The 15,985-nt window shown below is 48.0% G+C and overlaps 8 protein-coding genes across 9 annotated transcripts; 5 read left to right on the top strand and 3 right to left on the bottom strand.

Moving 5' to 3' along the window:
- Positions 1 to 29: 29 nt before the first annotated feature.
- E1B28_000589 (uncharacterized protein) lies at positions 30 to 742 on the bottom strand. The gene is made up of 4 exons (XM_043146443.1): positions 496 to 742; positions 323 to 434; positions 183 to 269; positions 30 to 131 (listed from the first exon to the last, which is right to left on the bottom strand). The coding sequence occupies exons 1-3, from the start codon at positions 591 to 593 to the stop codon at positions 183 to 185; spliced, it is 297 nt and encodes a 98-aa protein (XP_043015145.1). The 5' UTR covers positions 594 to 742; the 3' UTR covers positions 30 to 131.
- A 77-nt stretch (positions 743 to 819) lies between these two features.
- E1B28_000588 (uncharacterized protein) lies at positions 820 to 1,348 on the top strand (the record flags this gene model as incomplete). Its single annotated transcript, XM_043146442.1, has 2 exons — positions 820 to 1,018; positions 1,077 to 1,348. 2 exons carry the CDS (start codon positions 820 to 822, stop codon positions 1,346 to 1,348), a joined length of 471 nt encoding a protein of 156 aa, XP_043015144.1.
- Positions 1,349 to 1,479: 131 nt separating this feature from the next.
- On the top strand, positions 1,480 to 3,171 carry E1B28_000587 (uncharacterized protein; the record flags this gene model as incomplete). The annotated part of the gene is made up of 3 exons (XM_043146441.1): positions 1,480 to 1,899; positions 1,956 to 2,919; positions 2,973 to 3,171. 3 exons carry the CDS (start codon positions 1,480 to 1,482, stop codon positions 3,146 to 3,148), a joined length of 1,560 nt encoding a protein of 519 aa, XP_043015143.1. The 3' UTR covers positions 3,149 to 3,171.
- A 1,645-nt stretch (positions 3,172 to 4,816) lies between these two features.
- E1B28_000586 (uncharacterized protein) lies at positions 4,817 to 6,018 on the top strand (the record flags this gene model as incomplete). The annotated part of the gene is made up of 3 exons (XM_043146440.1): positions 4,817 to 5,573; positions 5,638 to 5,773; positions 5,826 to 6,018. The coding sequence occupies 3 exons, from the start codon at positions 4,817 to 4,819 to the stop codon at positions 6,016 to 6,018; spliced, it is 1,086 nt and encodes a 361-aa protein (XP_043015142.1).
- A 241-nt stretch (positions 6,019 to 6,259) lies between these two features.
- On the top strand, positions 6,260 to 8,538 carry E1B28_000585 (uncharacterized protein; the record flags this gene model as incomplete). The annotated part of the gene is made up of 16 exons (XM_043146439.1): positions 6,260 to 6,333; positions 6,400 to 6,517; positions 6,594 to 6,935; positions 7,051 to 7,147; positions 7,201 to 7,237; positions 7,293 to 7,335; positions 7,393 to 7,459; positions 7,528 to 7,581; positions 7,650 to 7,704; positions 7,759 to 7,840; positions 7,905 to 7,937; positions 7,997 to 8,023; positions 8,078 to 8,105; positions 8,168 to 8,217; positions 8,274 to 8,299; positions 8,355 to 8,538. The coding sequence occupies exons 3-16, from the start codon at positions 6,831 to 6,833 to the stop codon at positions 8,536 to 8,538; spliced, it is 888 nt and encodes a 295-aa protein (XP_043015141.1). The 5' UTR covers positions 6,260 to 6,333; positions 6,400 to 6,517; positions 6,594 to 6,830.
- A 92-nt stretch (positions 8,539 to 8,630) lies between these two features.
- On the bottom strand, positions 8,631 to 11,214 carry E1B28_000584 (uncharacterized protein; the record flags this gene model as incomplete). Its single annotated transcript, XM_043146438.1, has 8 exons — positions 10,466 to 11,214; positions 10,268 to 10,405; positions 9,829 to 10,207; positions 9,741 to 9,772; positions 9,606 to 9,685; positions 9,535 to 9,551; positions 8,838 to 9,483; positions 8,631 to 8,777 (listed from the first exon to the last, which is right to left on the bottom strand). The coding sequence occupies exons 1-8, from the start codon at positions 11,205 to 11,207 to the stop codon at positions 8,631 to 8,633; spliced, it is 2,181 nt and encodes a 726-aa protein (XP_043015140.1). The 5' UTR covers positions 11,208 to 11,214.
- Positions 11,215 to 11,600: 386 nt separating this feature from the next.
- Positions 11,601 to 12,592, top strand: E1B28_000583 (uncharacterized protein; the record flags this gene model as incomplete). Its single annotated transcript, XM_043146437.1, has 3 exons — positions 11,601 to 11,919; positions 11,969 to 12,495; positions 12,554 to 12,592. The coding sequence occupies 3 exons, from the start codon at positions 11,601 to 11,603 to the stop codon at positions 12,590 to 12,592; spliced, it is 885 nt and encodes a 294-aa protein (XP_043015139.1).
- A 3-nt stretch (positions 12,593 to 12,595) lies between these two features.
- Positions 12,596 to 15,982, bottom strand: E1B28_000582 (uncharacterized protein). Of its 2 annotated transcripts, none has more exons than XM_043146436.1 (12): positions 15,401 to 15,982; positions 15,219 to 15,353; positions 15,064 to 15,162; positions 14,445 to 14,987; positions 14,154 to 14,393; positions 13,851 to 14,104; positions 13,689 to 13,798; positions 13,504 to 13,640; positions 13,250 to 13,443; positions 12,971 to 13,188; positions 12,726 to 12,917; positions 12,596 to 12,641 (listed from the first exon to the last, which is right to left on the bottom strand). In XM_043146436.1, exons 3-11 carry the CDS (start codon positions 15,118 to 15,120, stop codon positions 12,763 to 12,765), a joined length of 1,908 nt encoding a protein of 635 aa, XP_043015138.1. In that variant the 5' UTR covers positions 15,121 to 15,162; positions 15,219 to 15,353; positions 15,401 to 15,982; the 3' UTR covers positions 12,596 to 12,641; positions 12,726 to 12,762. The 2 variants fall into 2 exon arrangements, with proteins under 2 accessions (XP_043015138.1, XP_043015137.1); XM_043146435.1 differs by having other exon boundaries at positions 12,596 to 12,695; positions 12,749 to 12,917; positions 15,064 to 15,195; positions 15,249 to 15,353.
- Between the last annotated feature and the right edge of the window lie 3 nt (positions 15,983 to 15,985).

Raw genomic sequence — 15,985 nt, 5'->3', positions numbered from 1 at the left:
AAAACATTCTTCAAACCTCGACATTGTGCTTGTATGGTCCAACCAATCGTAAGTGAAACGCCGTGGAAGGAAGGCAGTGATTGAATGTGTTTGTCTTCAGAATAAGTTGAGAGATATGTGTATATTGATGTCTAGAAAGAATTAGCGAGAGTATTAAGAAAGAAAGAATACGCCCGCCCTACTTATATCCTATCCATCCTTTCCGTTGCAGCATTCCAAGCATCACTCCCTTGAATTGCTACACGGCCTTGTCGGGCAATATCTTCCACCTAAAGGGAATGTCAGTAACTAGAGACCAGAAAGAAGAGTAGAAAGAACGCACCTTACTCCCACACCTCAATACAGTCCACCGGATGACCAAGGGATCCTGTCTCAAAATTTTATTCAAGGATTGGATTGTTCTCGGGGAGGTGTCAAAGTGGAGAGTCCAGTAACTGGTGAAAAGGCAGGCGTCAAAAGTGGAAGTAACAGATGACATATAGAGAAACTACGCACTCCCCAATACGATGTGGAGTCTTATGTCTCTTCATTCGTTGCGGCAACACTAAAGTTCCCCAAGAATCTATTTTTCGAACGACACCGCCCGATTTCATGAGGTGAGTACAAGTTTGGGTGACGAGTTGTTTTATGTGTTGCTATAAGTAAAAGGATTGCCATTTTGAAGGGGGAAAACAAAGGAAAGAACGAACGTAGTCGGAATAATGAGCGGATATACAAAGCATTTGGTAGAGGGGCATCGTGGACGGTGTTCAGCTCGTAGTCGCGTGACGGTGTGACGGTGTCGCGCTCTAGTATCTCACATTGACGTTCAAGAAGACAATGTGGCCATGGGGAAGCCAAACAACTACGAGCAGCTCACCTACGGTGGCAGCACCAGCACCAGCACCGGAAGAGACGAAAGTATCGTATTTTGAACGCGTCGTGGCCGAGGAGGAACGAAACCTCCGATTGGTTCATCCGACACCTGAAGAAACACCAAGTTGTCTGAATTTGTTTGACACGTATCTCAGCTGTAACTGTGTGTATTGTGATTTATATTTTCACTTGGTACACTGAGTAGCTGACTGTTTTGGTAGCTATGCGATCACAGATCAAGTCGTATTACAGATCTGGTGAAGGGACACGATGTTCACAGAAATTGGAGGACTGGAAGTTTTGTATGGGATTGAAATGGCTCGAACCCGAGGAACGACGAGAACAATGGATCCGACGACGAGCAGAATGGTGGGCTCGTCGACGGGTGGAGGGGAAATGCAGCGAAGATGTGTGGGAAATACGGCGAGAGCCACTGGAGAATTACCCACGGGTGTTGAGGCTGGAGGAAATTGAGCAGCGGGGGATGTTCTAGCGGAGATCTGCGAAGATCCATCGAAATTTTTACTAGATTTGGCAATGAATTCTTCATCTCCGGATTGATTTGCAGCTAAAGAAGAACCGAAATTTTTTTCAGAATCCCCCCTACCCCCTCTCGAAAGAAAAATGCCTGCCAGTCTTCCCAACATCTGGCTTCCTCCTTCCTCTCGTCCTACTGACCCTATGCAGCTCAATCTCAACAAACCGTCTCTCCTCACCCCTCCGCTCACTCCTCGTTCTAGTTTGGGCAGTGTGGCCACAGACCCAAAAGTGTCGCGTGTCCTGAGTGTTTCCCCCATCCCTTCTGCGGTCGAAGACGCGTATTTGAACTTTACTCTTCGAATTTCTCTCAAGCCTCCTGGTGGAAATCCAATTCATTCCGTTTATCGTACTTCAGAGGAGAATGGTCGCGTCGTCGTTCTCAATGACCCGCGCGACGCCGTCGCTCTCCAGCAAATCCTCAAAACTCCTCCCAAATATATCAAGCAGTACCTGCAAGATAAGCAAGTTACAACTGCATTCCTTTCCGTCGACCAATTTGTAGAGGTACCTGTCTGTTTTTTTTTAACCTTTCTCAAGTGGTCCTTGCTCACACTCGGTAGCTGTGTGGTCCTCACCCAGTCGCTGATGCCCTTCGAAGTCCCGCGTTCCGCATCTCAGTCGTTCCGACCGACGGTGACCCAGAGCCCTCAGTAAAAGCGTTTCTCGAGTCAAAAGGCACTCTCTGTTCTTTTCATTGTCAAGATCAGTATATATTCGAAGCTGAATACTTCAATCTCAACGACACGTCTGCCCTTTGGGACCTTTTCAAAGCGTCGCCTGTTGTGACATCAACCTTTACGCTCTTCATGTCCTGGCCTGGCGCCAAACTCGAGCCCAACGAGGTCATTTACAGTACGACTCCTATGCAGCCCAGTCCTTCCTACACGTTCCCAAATGTGCCGTCGCCTACGACGTTCGTCCCACCACCACCGCACATGCTAACACCGCACCCATTCCCCCTTCCCCCTCCCCTCCCTCATATCATGTCCCCTCCACCGCCCCCAGTATTTTTCCACGGTCCCGGCACACCCCCTCTTCCGTTCCAGCAGGCACCGATGTTCTTCAGCCACAATGGATGGTACGACTGTCTTCCTGGTGTTCCCGGTCCGCCACCGCCCGTGACAGAGTATTGGGCACCCGCACCTCCTCCCCAACCCATCCATAATGAAACTGGGTTTGTCGACGCGGCACTTGCTAACCTTACGCTTCGGGAGCATCAGCGACATCCTGTCCGCGTGCAGGCTTTGGCTATTGCAAACACGGATAAAAATCCATCCGAGGTCGCCCAAGCAGAAAGTTCTCAACCGTCTTCACCGAACATTGGATCCCCATCTCTGCCCACCAGCACGCCGAAATGCAATCTGCTCTCGATCCCACGGATCAGCAGTGGTGTGGACACGCGAACGACGATCATGGTGAAGAATATTCCTAACAAGATGAACTGCGACGATTTGATCCGGTTCATTGGCGGTGTGGTGGAAAGGAGATTCGATTTCGTGTACCTCAGGATGGATTTTTCCAACAGTGAGTTCAGGATTAGTGGGGGACTCTTTAATTTGACTGATGCTCGGCACCAGATTGTAATTTTGGCTACGCTTTCGTCAACTTTATCACCGTAGAAGATCTGCTCAAGTTTGCGAAAGCGAAGTTGGGACGCAAGTGGAATATGTTCCAGTCGGAGAAGGTTTTGGAGATGTGTTATGCCAACTACCAGTATGTTTTGTCTTCTCGAGACTGGGTGGCTGCTGAATGAGTGGGTTTGACAGAGGAAAAGAAGCGCTGGTTGAAAAATTCAAGAATTCGTGTATCATGGACGAGAGGCCGCACTGGAGACCCAAGATCTTCTATTCGGAGCCTGGACCGATGCAAGGACTTCCGGAACCTTTCCCGAAGGCGACGCATCAGAGAAGGAGGGAGAGGGGTAGGGAGGGCCGGGCCGAGAGTGTCAGCCTAGACTTGCCAATGCATACACACAGCCATCATGCGGACCTTCAGATGCTGAGAGCTGGCGGAGGACGGAGGAATCGAGGGAGGGCCGGTACTCAGACCACGCCGTCCGGACTTGTAGGTCCAGCGTGACCGCACTCGTTGCTTACTTTGTCACCAATGTACTTCGTATTGCTCCTGTATTATTCTTTGACTTCCGATTTCCGACGCTCACCCGCGGCCTCTATCTTTTTCAGGTTCCGACTGTATGACCAGATTTCTTCACGTTCCATCTCTCTTCATTTCCGTCGTTTTCACCGTATTTGTTTGTTTGTTTTCTGTCCATTTCCATCACTTCCTCATCGCCGTTCGGGTACCAACGTAAAACAATGCGCTCTGTAATCACATCTCATCCTTCTTTCTGTCCAGGGTCGCGTAGGCGGTTGGACTGTTTTAAAAAAAGACCTCTGACCTTCTGATATCTCCACCCCCCCCCCCAGCGGTATCATGAGGTTCTCTTCTTTTAAAATTCAAGATGTTTCAGGTCCCCCCCCCCGCCCCACTTAGTATTCCCGAGTGAGATCCATAAAACGTCCGTAATACAAGGTTGGATCTAACCTTTTCCCCTCCCAGCAACGTGTACGTTTAATAGGCTTCAATCGAAGGCGCGGAGGCAGAGGGGGTAGTAATGCGAACGCGACTCCCTTAGGTACCGACCCTCGAATCTCAAAAGTTACTTACCTGTGATTGAAAAAAAGGAAAAGGAAGGAAACAAGGTTCCGCATTTCAATGTCTTCAAGATTTAGTGTGTTAAGCTTTGTTTTATGCTAGTATAGCGGAGGCTTGTGCGGTAACTTGTGCCCCCCGAGTGCGTGAGGATGATCGATCAGGTGGGAGCGGAATCTGGAAGGGAAAAAAAAAAAGACGACCTTTGTTGCTTTCCGCGGCTGGCGGTGGACGCTGGGGGATCTGTACGGCAGTGGTGCTATATGTGCGAGTTTCCTTCCCCAGCAGGACGGGCACAAAAAGTCAAGCGAGACGTGCCCATGCACTTGAAACCTGCAAGTTACCGTGCTTTTTGCGTCTTTGGTCTCTCTCTCATATTCTTTCTGGCTCGTGTTTGTGGGCATGTGGCGAAGCATATCTCGATTCAAGCGATGGGAACAAAACATTGGAAAAAGGAGGGATGTATCGCCGAATTTGACTGGAACTGATACGCGACCGGTCACAATAAGGTGTGTCGTGACATGTGACGTACGCTGTTACCTTATCGTCCAACCTCCACACCATTTGCGTGAGATCTGACTCCATTTTGATTTTGACAAACGCAAACTGCAACCCTGCCCAATCAAGGTAACTCGCTTATACCGACCAAGTCGTCGGTCAAGAATCTCAGTATTTGGAAGAGGACGATTTATAGCACATTAAAAGGTCGAAGGAAAATGAACTTGCAGAGATTCTCCCAAAATCGTTTCCTTTTTCTACTCGGCAAAACATGCGTCGGTGTCCAAGTCTACCTAACATCTGGCTTCCTCCCTCTTCAGATCCGAGACGTCCTGCCAAGATGGAGGTACCCTTGTCGTCGCTGCTCATACCGCCATTGACACGCAGTCCCAGTCCTGGCCCAAGTTGGGTTGACGATGTGGATGCTACACCTGTCATTCCGGTGCCTTGCGAAGATGAGGCTTCCTCTGCGATCATCTACACTGCAGGACCCGCCGTCTCACCTCCCCCGACCCCGATGTTCGCCCCTTTGGGCCTTCGAGGTCTCCCGATGACGGCTGCTATTCCCCCGCAAGCTTTTGGGCCACCACCTTTCAACCCGTATTGCTTTCCGCCTCAACCGCAATTCGAGCCGCCGGTCTTCATAAGCAATGTCAACGGGTGGTACGACTTTCTTCCTGTCTTTGCTCCAGGTCCTTGTCCCTTTGTCCCAGTTCCGGGTCCTCCATATATTTTCAGCGACAACACCTGGTATGCTGCTGGCGTCGCTCCGAGTCCTTGCTCATTTTCTCCACCGCGTACCCCAAGCACGTGTCCATCGTCTTCGTCTTCTCTGCTTGGACCTGGACCTGGACCTGCTGGAAACGTATTTTCGTTGTCCCGGCTCCAGGATAGGGAAGACCTCCGCACGACGGTGATGCTTAAAAACATCCCCAACAAGTTGACTAGTGATGGGCTGGTCACATTCATCCAAGGTGTTGTTGGGAGGAAGATTGATTTTATTTATTTGCGGATGGATTTTACGGAAAGTGGGTTGGGCGTTTCTCGTGTCTGAAGCACAACTGACTGACGTTTTTCTCTCTCTATGACTAGAGTGTAATTTCGGCTATGCGTTTGTCAATTTCATGACTGTCGAGAGTCTACTCACGTTTGCTCGAGCCAAGCTTGGGCGGAAGTGGAATCTTTGCAAGTCTCAAAAGGTTCTGGATATGTGTTATGCAGATATTCAGTATGTTTTTTTTTTCTCTATGGATGTTCATGGGATTGATATTTTCGCACAGGGGTAAAGCCAGTATGGTTGAAAAGTTTCGAAATTCCTCTATCATGAAGGAACAACCACCGGATTGGCAACCTCGAATTTTCTTCTCGGAACCTGGACCTATGCAGGGGTTACCCGAGCCATTTCCTCCGCCTACGTTGTCGAATAAGAGGCGCCGGGAAGTGGCCCGGAGGGTTGAATCGACTAGACGATGAAGGGCGTTCTTTTTTTCTCTCTTACTGTTGACATTAGAAACCTGGTACTACTATTTATTCTGCTATTTTAGAATAACCCCGTCGGCTGTGTTTACGTGCTGTATTTCGTCGCTTTCAGGACCCAGAGGTTACCTCGAGGATCTAAATATAGACTTTCTCACAATTCTACATTGATCAATCGGGGATTCGGGAATCAAAGGGTATTTGGCCTGCGTATTATGTAATACACTGTCCCGCGAAAGTTCCACTCAGCGCTTGCGACGCACGAGTAAAGACTCAGGCGTACCTACACCAAAGTAGTGAGTTCCCATCGTAGTGAGTTCCCATCGTTTGTTTTTCGACCCCCAAGTTCTCGTTTGATATCCCACCTCTGTCAAATAGGGAGCCCAGGCAACGACAAGCATGAGAACCATATGCGGACGCACTTTGCGAGTATCAATGATCAGCTTGGGAGTTAAGAGTCGAAAAGCGGATAGTGGTTCTCAGCTCCAGGCACGGGGTGAGGAAACGTTTTTTTTTGCCTTACTTTCAAGGCCGATAGAAGAACGGAAACGGGTTGACATCTGTCGGTGAAGGCAACGGAATGGCGAGCAAAGGCCCAGTGTTGACGAAGATTCAAAGAACGGAGTTCCCGTGGGCGACCCGGGGGTATTCGGCCTTTGAGTCGGAGAAAAAGAGCTATAACCGACCGCTGCTATTTCGAGGAAGTCTTCCGGAGTTTCAACAAATGAACAGTGCTATATATAATTCCGACCACGATGTGAAATAAAAAGGACAAATCTGTTCATCCCGCTTTTCCCCCCAACTTCACCATGGACGACCCAAGCACCCTCAAACCAGCAGCAGTGACTGCAGCCTTGCTTAGAAGCGCGCTTCACAAACATAGAGATAGATACGAGTCCGTGTTTATCAAAGCTGTGAGCTGTCTTTCCCAAGCCTACTAGCCAAGCCATCTCTAACTGATTTCCTGATAGTTTGTAAGATCTTTCTAGCACTTGATTGCGCTACAACTCCAACTCTCCTGTTTTCCAGCTCGGCGGCGTTTACTTATCGATTGGAGGCCTATTGTCCGAAGTAGTAGCAGGCGGTTCTCCTGGGTTCACACAGAGTAATCCAGGTCTTATCAAGGGTGAATGGTCTTCTCTGGTGCTTCCTTATTGACCTCTACTAAAATCAGTTTAGTCGGCTCTGCTGCCGTCTTCCCCGTGGGGCTTATCATGTGTGTTGCTCGTTTTATTCTTCTTGTCCTTTCCTCGTGGTAATGTTCATCAAAGGATTTCATTGACCAACACCGAACTGTTGACGAGTAACATGATGGTATGAGATAGTTCTTCCACATTTGGAATCAACCACCTATATATATTTTTTGCTCAGATCATGCCCATGGGTGCCATCAAAGGCGTCATCCCCTGGTGGAGCGTGTTCGTTAATTGGCTTATCGGTTCGTTCGTTTGTCCCTTGCTGGTGTTACAATCCCCAGTCTTTTGACGTGTTTCTTTTTTTTTTCAGTGACATTCGGAAACCTCGTTGGCAGTCTGTTTTATGCTGCCATTCTCGTCAGATGTACGTCTTCGGCAGGCTATCTTTGATTGAATGAATTCACATAATCCCGTTCCTGTCTTTTTATATAGATACCGCCATCGTTTCAGTTGAACCTTACCGTACCTATATTCGAACCTTTGCAATGTAAGCACCATTCTTCTGCATTTATTCCTTAGTCTGACTTATCCATGATAACAGTCACAAAGCCGGTGATCCTCAGTGGCATCAGATATTCCTAAGGGGAATAGGTTGCAATTTATTGGTGTGTGTCGCGGTATGGGTAAGTGTTTCTTTCTTTCTTTCCTTTCTTCGGGTTTCACGGTTTGTCTGACCGCCCGTCTTAGCAAGGAATAGCCGCTAGAGAGACGATATCAAAGGCACGTATTTCTTTTATATTGTACATCTACTCCTTGCAGCTGACCACCCGGGGACGTAGATTGTTGCGATATGGATGCCGATCTGGGTATGGCTCGTCCTTTTCCCTTACTTATGTCATTGATTTTTCACGTTAAAACAGATATTTGTTGCGCTTGGATATGACCATGGTATGTGTTCGCGATTCAACGAACCAAACGATTACCCTCTGATACCCATACCCGTACTCTAGTGGTCGCAAACATGTTTTCTGTTCCGATGGGGATGATGTTCGGAGCCGATGTATGTACATAAGTCCTTGGAGTCCTATAGGACTGAAACTGATTCCCTTTATAAAGCTAACTGTCGCGGAATACATTCGCAAGTGAGTTTCCTGTTTTAAAATCTGTGTTCACTCCCGCTTATTCCTTTTTCTCAAGATCATTCATCGCAGCCTACATCGGAAACATCATCGGCGCCCTTTTCGTTGGTCTTCCCCCGCTCTATTTCTACCTCCGTAAGGGCGAGAATGGTCTAAGTGACGCCGAGAATGGGAGGACTGGATCGCCGGTTGCTGGAGATGCGAGCAGTGATGGTACGGATTCAAAAGTGGCGAGGAACTGAGCAGATTTGGTATCGTCGATAACTATGTAAACCCATTTTTAGTTATGTTATCCTTTGTACAATTGAAATCTGTATGTAGGGACAGATCCATATCAACTCGAACAACTGCACTGAAATCCCAACATAGATGCTTCCCCTACACCACAAAGCCGTCTTTCCTCCTTTTCCTCTGCAGTCAAACTCTCCTCTGCTCTGGCGTCGCCTTCAGCACCCCAAGAATCGAATGGGTTACAAGCCATCTAAGATGGCAGAGGGGGTAAGTAAGGTGACCGACCAACCAACAAGGAAAAAACGATTACCTGTAACACTTTCCCCAAAACCCTTTTCCCACTCTCCGCATCAGCCTCCACCTTTCTAATCACCTCCTCCAACACCCACTGCCTCAATACAAACCTCGGATTCGCCCTCTTCGCCTCTTCTACTCGCAGCTTCTCCCATTCCTCCCCGGTCCATAACTCCTGCTCACTCAAGATACGGTCCTTATACTTCCCTAACCACTCCCTCCATTCCCGTTTAGCGTCCATTTCGTCTACCATCAAAGGCTCGGAAATGTTCGATAACAGACTTTGAATATATTTATCCAACTCTTCACCCTCCATGGACGGCCGGAAGGAAGAAAGAACCCGGAAGGTACGATGGAAATCCAATTTTTGGTTTTCCAAAATGTTCAATAACGGTCGTGATAATTGACTTTCGTCTGTTTCGTCTTGCCGACGGAGTCCAAGACGTTTCCGCATCAACCGTCCATACTCGATGCTCATTTCCTCTTGGGTCATTCTTTCTAATTCGTCTTTACATTCCTTCATCGCTGCAGCTTTCCACTCGTCGATTTGCTCCTCGGAAGCGTCTTTGAAGAAGTCCGTTGGGATGGGTTTTCCTTTGTTGGAGAGTTCAGCACCGATGAGCGGGGAGAGTGCGTTTAAGAGAGCACGTAGGGCGAATATGCTATGGAGGAAATAGTTAGATAATGGGTTAGGGAAAAGAACGTATGCTTACATCATGGATGGTTGGTTCTGAAAGTAACAATTATGAGTTGGTACCCAACCGGAAACTAAATAGAGACTCACTCTGTAAGTATATCGACCCCCATCGTCAGAATGATTACAAATATGCATTGAATCAAAGACGTCCATGAAGGCGTATGGACCTACATAGATCAACATCACACAAAGCTCCGGAAAAAAGAGCTGATCCCGGCTCACCATAATCGATAGTCAGACCCATAATCGAAACACTGGGGTGTCAGAAGAAGTCAGCCAGCCGCAAACCCTAACACCGCAAACAACTCACTTATCCGTATTGATAACCCCATGCATGAACCCATAAACTTGCCACCCAGCTACCATCACGGCATTTCTCCTCGCGACTTCCATCAACAACGGTTTAGCCCAAGCACCTCCCTGTAAAGCTACAGTCAACCCCAACACCCTTTTTGCGACCCATTCTCCTAATGTTCTTAGCGCTTCCAAGTTACTTTCTTGTTGCCCACCGCCGAAGAACATCATCCGCATCGGTCCGTTGAGAGCTTCAAAGTTGCCGATTCGGATAAAGGATGGTGCTACGCGGGTCATTATGCATGCAGTTTCCATGCGTTCCCGAGCGACGGGTAGAGAAGGGAGGGAGATCAAGGAGAGAGATCGGGTGGTGGGGATTTGAAGGGCGTGCATTGCTGTGGAGCAGGAGGGTTAGATGAACATGTTTGTGAAATAAATATGGATTGGAAACGAACCTTCGGAGCATAGGAACTCTCTAATGGACGACCTTACCACAGCCAGTCCATCTGCTGAGCGTGAGTAGGGCGTTCGTCCCGCTCCTTTGAGCTGTAGTTCGTAGGTTTCTTCGGGATGGTTTGGATGGGGAGTGACCACTGAGCACAAAATTGAGGTTGAGAAATGAAGGGCACTACAAAGGAACTTTTGATACTCACTAACGGATGTTGCACGACCATCTCCCAGTTGACCTGCCCACGAACCAAATTGATGTCCGGAGTATCTCAAGGACCATGGAACGAAACCTCGCTTCTGTTCTCCCTCTTCTCCTTCGGCAGCAGGATAGTCGGAAGACATTAAGACAGCATGACCACTGAGGACGTCGATGAGTTCTTGTCTAACAGCAACTGCGTCTTCGGAGGACGATATTGGATTTTCTATCTTTCCGTTGACAGAAACCGGTTCAGTTACCAAGGAGGGTGTACCAAGTTGAGCGAATGCATCGCCAACATCCAAGTGGGGTACGCAGTCTCTTAAACCCGTCTCGGACAGACCGATAAGTATTCCTGGTTGGTCGCGATTCTTTGGGTAGTGTAGCCTCAGTTTATTCTCGATTCCATCGTCATCTCGAGGATGTTTAGCTTCTCGATCGCTCAACCATTGTTCGATGACCTTGCTTTTGTCCAGATCTTCTTCGTTGACGTCCTTTGGAGGCTCGACGTGGTAAGGGAATGGTAATGGGAATGGGGTCACATAGGAGAAATGAGCTTCGGGTGAGATTAATCTGGCTCTTCGTTGGATACTTGGATTGTTAGGAATGACATGGTTGATAAAAGCTTTGGGAGAGGGAGTGTGTGGGTCCGGGGTAAGGTTGTGTGTAATGAGATGAGTTGAGGGGGGCAGTGGGAGAGTTGAAATACGAGTTTTGGGGACACTCATGGTAGCTAGTCGATGTAGCATTCACAAAGGCAGACGGGTGATTGAATTACAGAGGATGATGCAATTAGCTGACTGATATAGCATAGCCGCTCGTCTACCTGTCCCGGTCATCGACCATGTCAAGCTCGCCAAAGCTTTCTGGGTCTGGAAGTATCCAAAGCCATCTTTCTACTGCTAGTTCAAGACTTCGGATTTCCTCCTCGATTACTGGCATAACCAAAGAACACGGTCAAGGTGCTTTACTACCTCCGCCATCCTCAAGTTCAACCAAAATTCCGAAACTATCCGAGTCATTCCTGCGACTCAGTTTCACAGAAATTCCTCATACAGCGTCTTTACGAACTCGTGTCTTTCATTGGGCAACTATTTCCTTCAAGATCATAGTCATTCTCTATTGCCTCTTCAGCTTGGTCTATGCACCCTACAAGGTTTACCGCAACCGGTTTGCTACGTTACCAGGGGACGCGAGAGAGAAGACAGGCGAGTCGGTCTTTGCCCAAAGTCTTTCTTGTCGTCTTACAATGCATAGGTCCTGTCTCGCCTGTGAGTTTCATATCAGACAGTCTGAAACTCTCGCGAGTCGTGTCCTTTCAACCGGGGATCAAGGATTTAGAAGTAGGGCTCACACCCAGAAATCCCTCCAACCTATCCGTCACCCTCTGTCTTTGGGCAGATGAATCAGAACTTTTGGTGAATGAGGACAAACTCGTGCAATGGGGAACTCACTGGAAAGGTGCGTATCTCGAGTCTGTTGTCGTCACACAGCCTTACCCGATGAATAGGTCCAATATCGCTTCTTGTCACTACCCAGGATGCTACTTCCTTTACTGCATTAAATCAATCTCTGGAAAATCTCAAGCGCGAACCACCGCTCTCACATCTTGCTGTCCATGTACTTCACATCCAAGCTCGACCTGAGACATACTCTTCCAATGCGCTTCTTAATCTCGCAAGGCTACTGGCTTCAACTCCGTTTGTTCTGATACTTCCTGGAGGTCTCAGTTCATCATCTTCCCATGCCTTCAGAGAGTCTATTATAGCTCAACACGATAACGCTTCTAGTACGCCTTGTGTGATCATCGGTCCCTCGGCCACGCTGTCATTTCCGCTTCCGGAGCTTACACCTTTACTCATTCGTCGAGATTTTCCATCATGGTGTACAGAACGGTTCTTATATCTCCGGGATCGTATTTCGAACTGGAACGAATGTCTATGGCAGTTCTGGATGGATGCGGACGGAAAATTAGGTTCCATTAAAGCAGTCCTGGACCACGAAGGGGCCCCTTACTGGCCGCAATCCGGTTTGGAAGTGTGTTCACGATAAAATCCATGATACCACGTTGTACTCATCATAATTTCCAGATTAGTCGGCGCCTCGTGTCGACCTTCAGAGTCGAGATGTGTGATCTGCGAGTGAAAAGACTGGCGATGTCAGAAAAACATCCTACCAGGAAGCTTCAAAGGAGGATCGATTGGGTGAACCGTTTTTGCCGTCGGGTCAGAGCGAGTCTAATCAATGAGATTGTCAAGATGGCTGACCCTTGGCAATCACATGCACAGACCACAGACAACGCGTTCAAGATTGACAAAGTGCTGTATCTGGCCCAATGACTTCCCTTTCCATTTCTCCTTCATCCATAGCTTCATCAACCGGCCCGTCGTGGTACATTAACCAAACACCGTCTCCCTCTGGACCATCAACCACAAGCTCCAATAATTCTGTGGCCATTTCTGTGTACTCGTTAGATTGTCGGTAAGGCCGTCTTTGGAAAATTGAAGCCTACCTATCATCCCTGTCATCATACGCCTTTCCTCGACATCAACCCAATCTGGAGCTGCCGCGTAGCTTAAACGTCCAAAGGCTACAATAAAGTTATGATTTATTCCGTTGAAAGCACGTGGGTGTGCTCGTAAAAATTTGTCGGGAAGGTTGACAGACGGTGTAGCGTTGAATACGATGTGATGCAGCAGTGATAACGTTTTACTCAGAGCCCGAATTGTTCTATTACACCAAGCTCAGACTGAAAAAAAAGGAAAAGAGGGCCTCGTGAAAAAAAACGCACAATGATGCAGGTCTAAACTGAGGTTCGAAACCTTCTGCGTCTTCCTCTTCCCAAATCGGTCTTGACAGGTATGCGACGTGAGTGATGAGCGAGGGTATGAAAACTAATGAGGAGGCGAGTAGGTTGAGGGCGTCGGAATGTGCCAGTGAGAACGCGGTGAAGAACATGAGGATGTGGTTCTTCATGCTTATCGCCTGGGCACAAGCTTTATAAGTTTACGAGCGAAAGAAATCGAAAGAAGAGAAAAGACTCACGTCTGGATCATCTCGATGGACATCTATCAATAGAGAACATAGACGGTCCAAGTTGAGAGTGCGACTGAAATCCAGAGGAGTCCCGTCTTCGGTTGTGTCCGTCGTGTTAGTCACACAATATTCGTACATTTTAGGGTCTTTTCGCATATGTTAGTGATAGAGCATGATAAAGGCTCGAGACATACACGAAAAAAGCAACGCTAGAAAGCGGGTACTGCGAGATAGAAACGAGTGGGATTGAGCAGTGTGAAATAAGATCGAGGGCAATTCTCGATTGCAACAAAACACGGACAACCTGCGGGGTTACATTAGCAGCTTTGGAGGAGATTAATGGACAGAAATCCTACTTGACGACCATGTTCTGCGGCACGTTCCAGACGAGAGATTCGAGGAGATTGAATACTTCGACTGAAAGTGTGTCGAGAAAGTTGTGAGTTGTTGAAGTATCCAGAAGTTCGATCACAATCTGGCAGAGTAGAACCGATATCTTGGACCTGTTATCGCTTTCGCTCTCGGGATATGATAAAAGCGAAAGATGGAAATCGGGAAAGAACCGTAAAAGCGCAGTAAGTAGATTGAGAACTGAGATCATTGGGGGTATCTACAGAAGATTTCAGTGCTTCGTCGGACATGGTAGATGTGGCCCTCACCAGATGATTGACCCTGAGAGTATTAAGTATTGTAAGTAGACATCGTGTTAAGATAGAGATACTATATTCGTAAGCAAAATTCCCAGAGGTGTTAGAAAGAACCTCAAGTATAGAAGTGATGGAGGAGGAAAAGAGTTCCGCAGACGAAAAGTCAGGCGTAGATGCAGCCGATTCAACGAGAAGTTGTAACGTTGGAAGCTTGCCTACCACATACGTGTGGGTAAGGACAATTCTGGTAAGCTGAGAAACAATGAGGGGCGCAAGTACTGTAAGTCGACACCATCAACTCACTTCGGCATTGCAGTGGAACTGCGGAGCAGGCACACCCGAGACCAGTTCATGGTCCTCACTAGTGTCACTTTCTGCGTCTTCCACTTCTTGGTCAATGTTATGACTAGCATCGAGATTTACGCCAGGAAGGTCGTCCATTAGAATATCATCATTGTGTTGTATGATCGGAGGTGAGTTTGAGACAGGATTTGGAGAAGAATCTCTTTCCGCTGATCCCTCCGTCACGTCGAAAGGGTTGTCATTCAGTACAGGTTGAGATGCTTTGGAGACGGGCTTAGTACGTCTTTGCCTCGATTGATCGAACGCGTTCACGAATCCAGGGAGTAACGAACTCTTTCGCGATACCTCAGGGGATGGTGCATATCGATTGACCTGGGGTGGCGGCCTCATAGGTGTACGAAATGCCGGATTGTCTAGTAATACGCTATTGATCACTCGACCATTCCCTACGGGGGTTTGGGGAGGTAACTGTGAAGCTTGCGTCTGTTTCTTGCGGGCGGACGCGGGAGGTTTCCTAAGCGAATGGGCCTCAGCTTCGGTTTGCTTCAAACCATTTCACAGATGAAAGAAGGGTAGTGAGCGTTTGATGGACTGTCACCGCACATCGCACCTCACTCACTTTAAAAGTAAGCTCAGATTTCAGTCGAGCCAGTTCTTCTTTCATTTCTCTTTGCATGTTCAACTGTTTTGCATCCGCCTCTTCTTTTGCAGCTCGAAACTTAGCTAGCTGGTTAGCATGCTCCTGAGCAGTCTAAAAAGGTACTTGAGACATACAAACGCGGAGTTAGAAACTAAGGATTAGACCTTCTCCATATTTTTCCTCAAAATGGTCACTTCGCCTTCTTTGGAGAACCGCGCTTCTTGCGCTTCCCTCAGAAAGTTTTGAATTCTCGTGTTTTCTTCATGCAACTATGCATTATCTGAGTTTGGGTTATTCAGCAATGATATTTACTCACCTCATTGAGATTCTTTTTCAATGCGTCTATCTGCTCTAGTGTGTGAGGGTCAGGTCCGGTGTTGAATGTTTGAAGAGGTGCAGGAGTTATGGGTGGCCTAGAAGTGGCCAACGCCGACGTGATGATGGCAAGCCTAGAATTGGGTCTCCGCAAGCCACCCCGCCTAGCTTGGTGATGAGAACCAGTTGAGCCAACTCTAGCATTCAACTGCACTGAGTGTTGACTTGATGGATGGGCGTTTCTAGTGGCTAAATGTGGCCATGGAATGGTGCTGGCGTTCGTATGGTCGTTTCGAGTGGTAATGAGTGGCCTCTGATCCCGCTCCGATAAGAGAGTGTCTATGTCGGTGTAATAAGAATTATTTTGAACAGAGATTTCGGGAAGTTCATCGAGCTCAAAGGCGTCCGGTGTATGGTGAAGTTTCTGGCGTTTTGCTGGAGGTTCCTCGGGCGCGTTGGAGGCGTTCTTTTGTTCCAGCTCGGCCAATGAGGCTAAAGTTTGCTCGTCAATATCGTCAAAATATTCGTCATAATCGTCGTCGACGTTCATCGCAGAAAGATCCTGCAATGAAGAACGAATGGGGGC

Source organism: Marasmius oreades, chromosome 1 (assembly GCF_018924745.1).
Source record: "Marasmius oreades isolate 03SP1 chromosome 1, whole genome shotgun sequence".
NCBI lineage: Eukaryota > Fungi > Basidiomycota > Agaricomycetes > Agaricales > Marasmiaceae > Marasmius > Marasmius oreades.
Note: the sequence above shows the minus strand (reverse complement) of the source record. Positions and strands in the feature narration are given on the sequence as shown.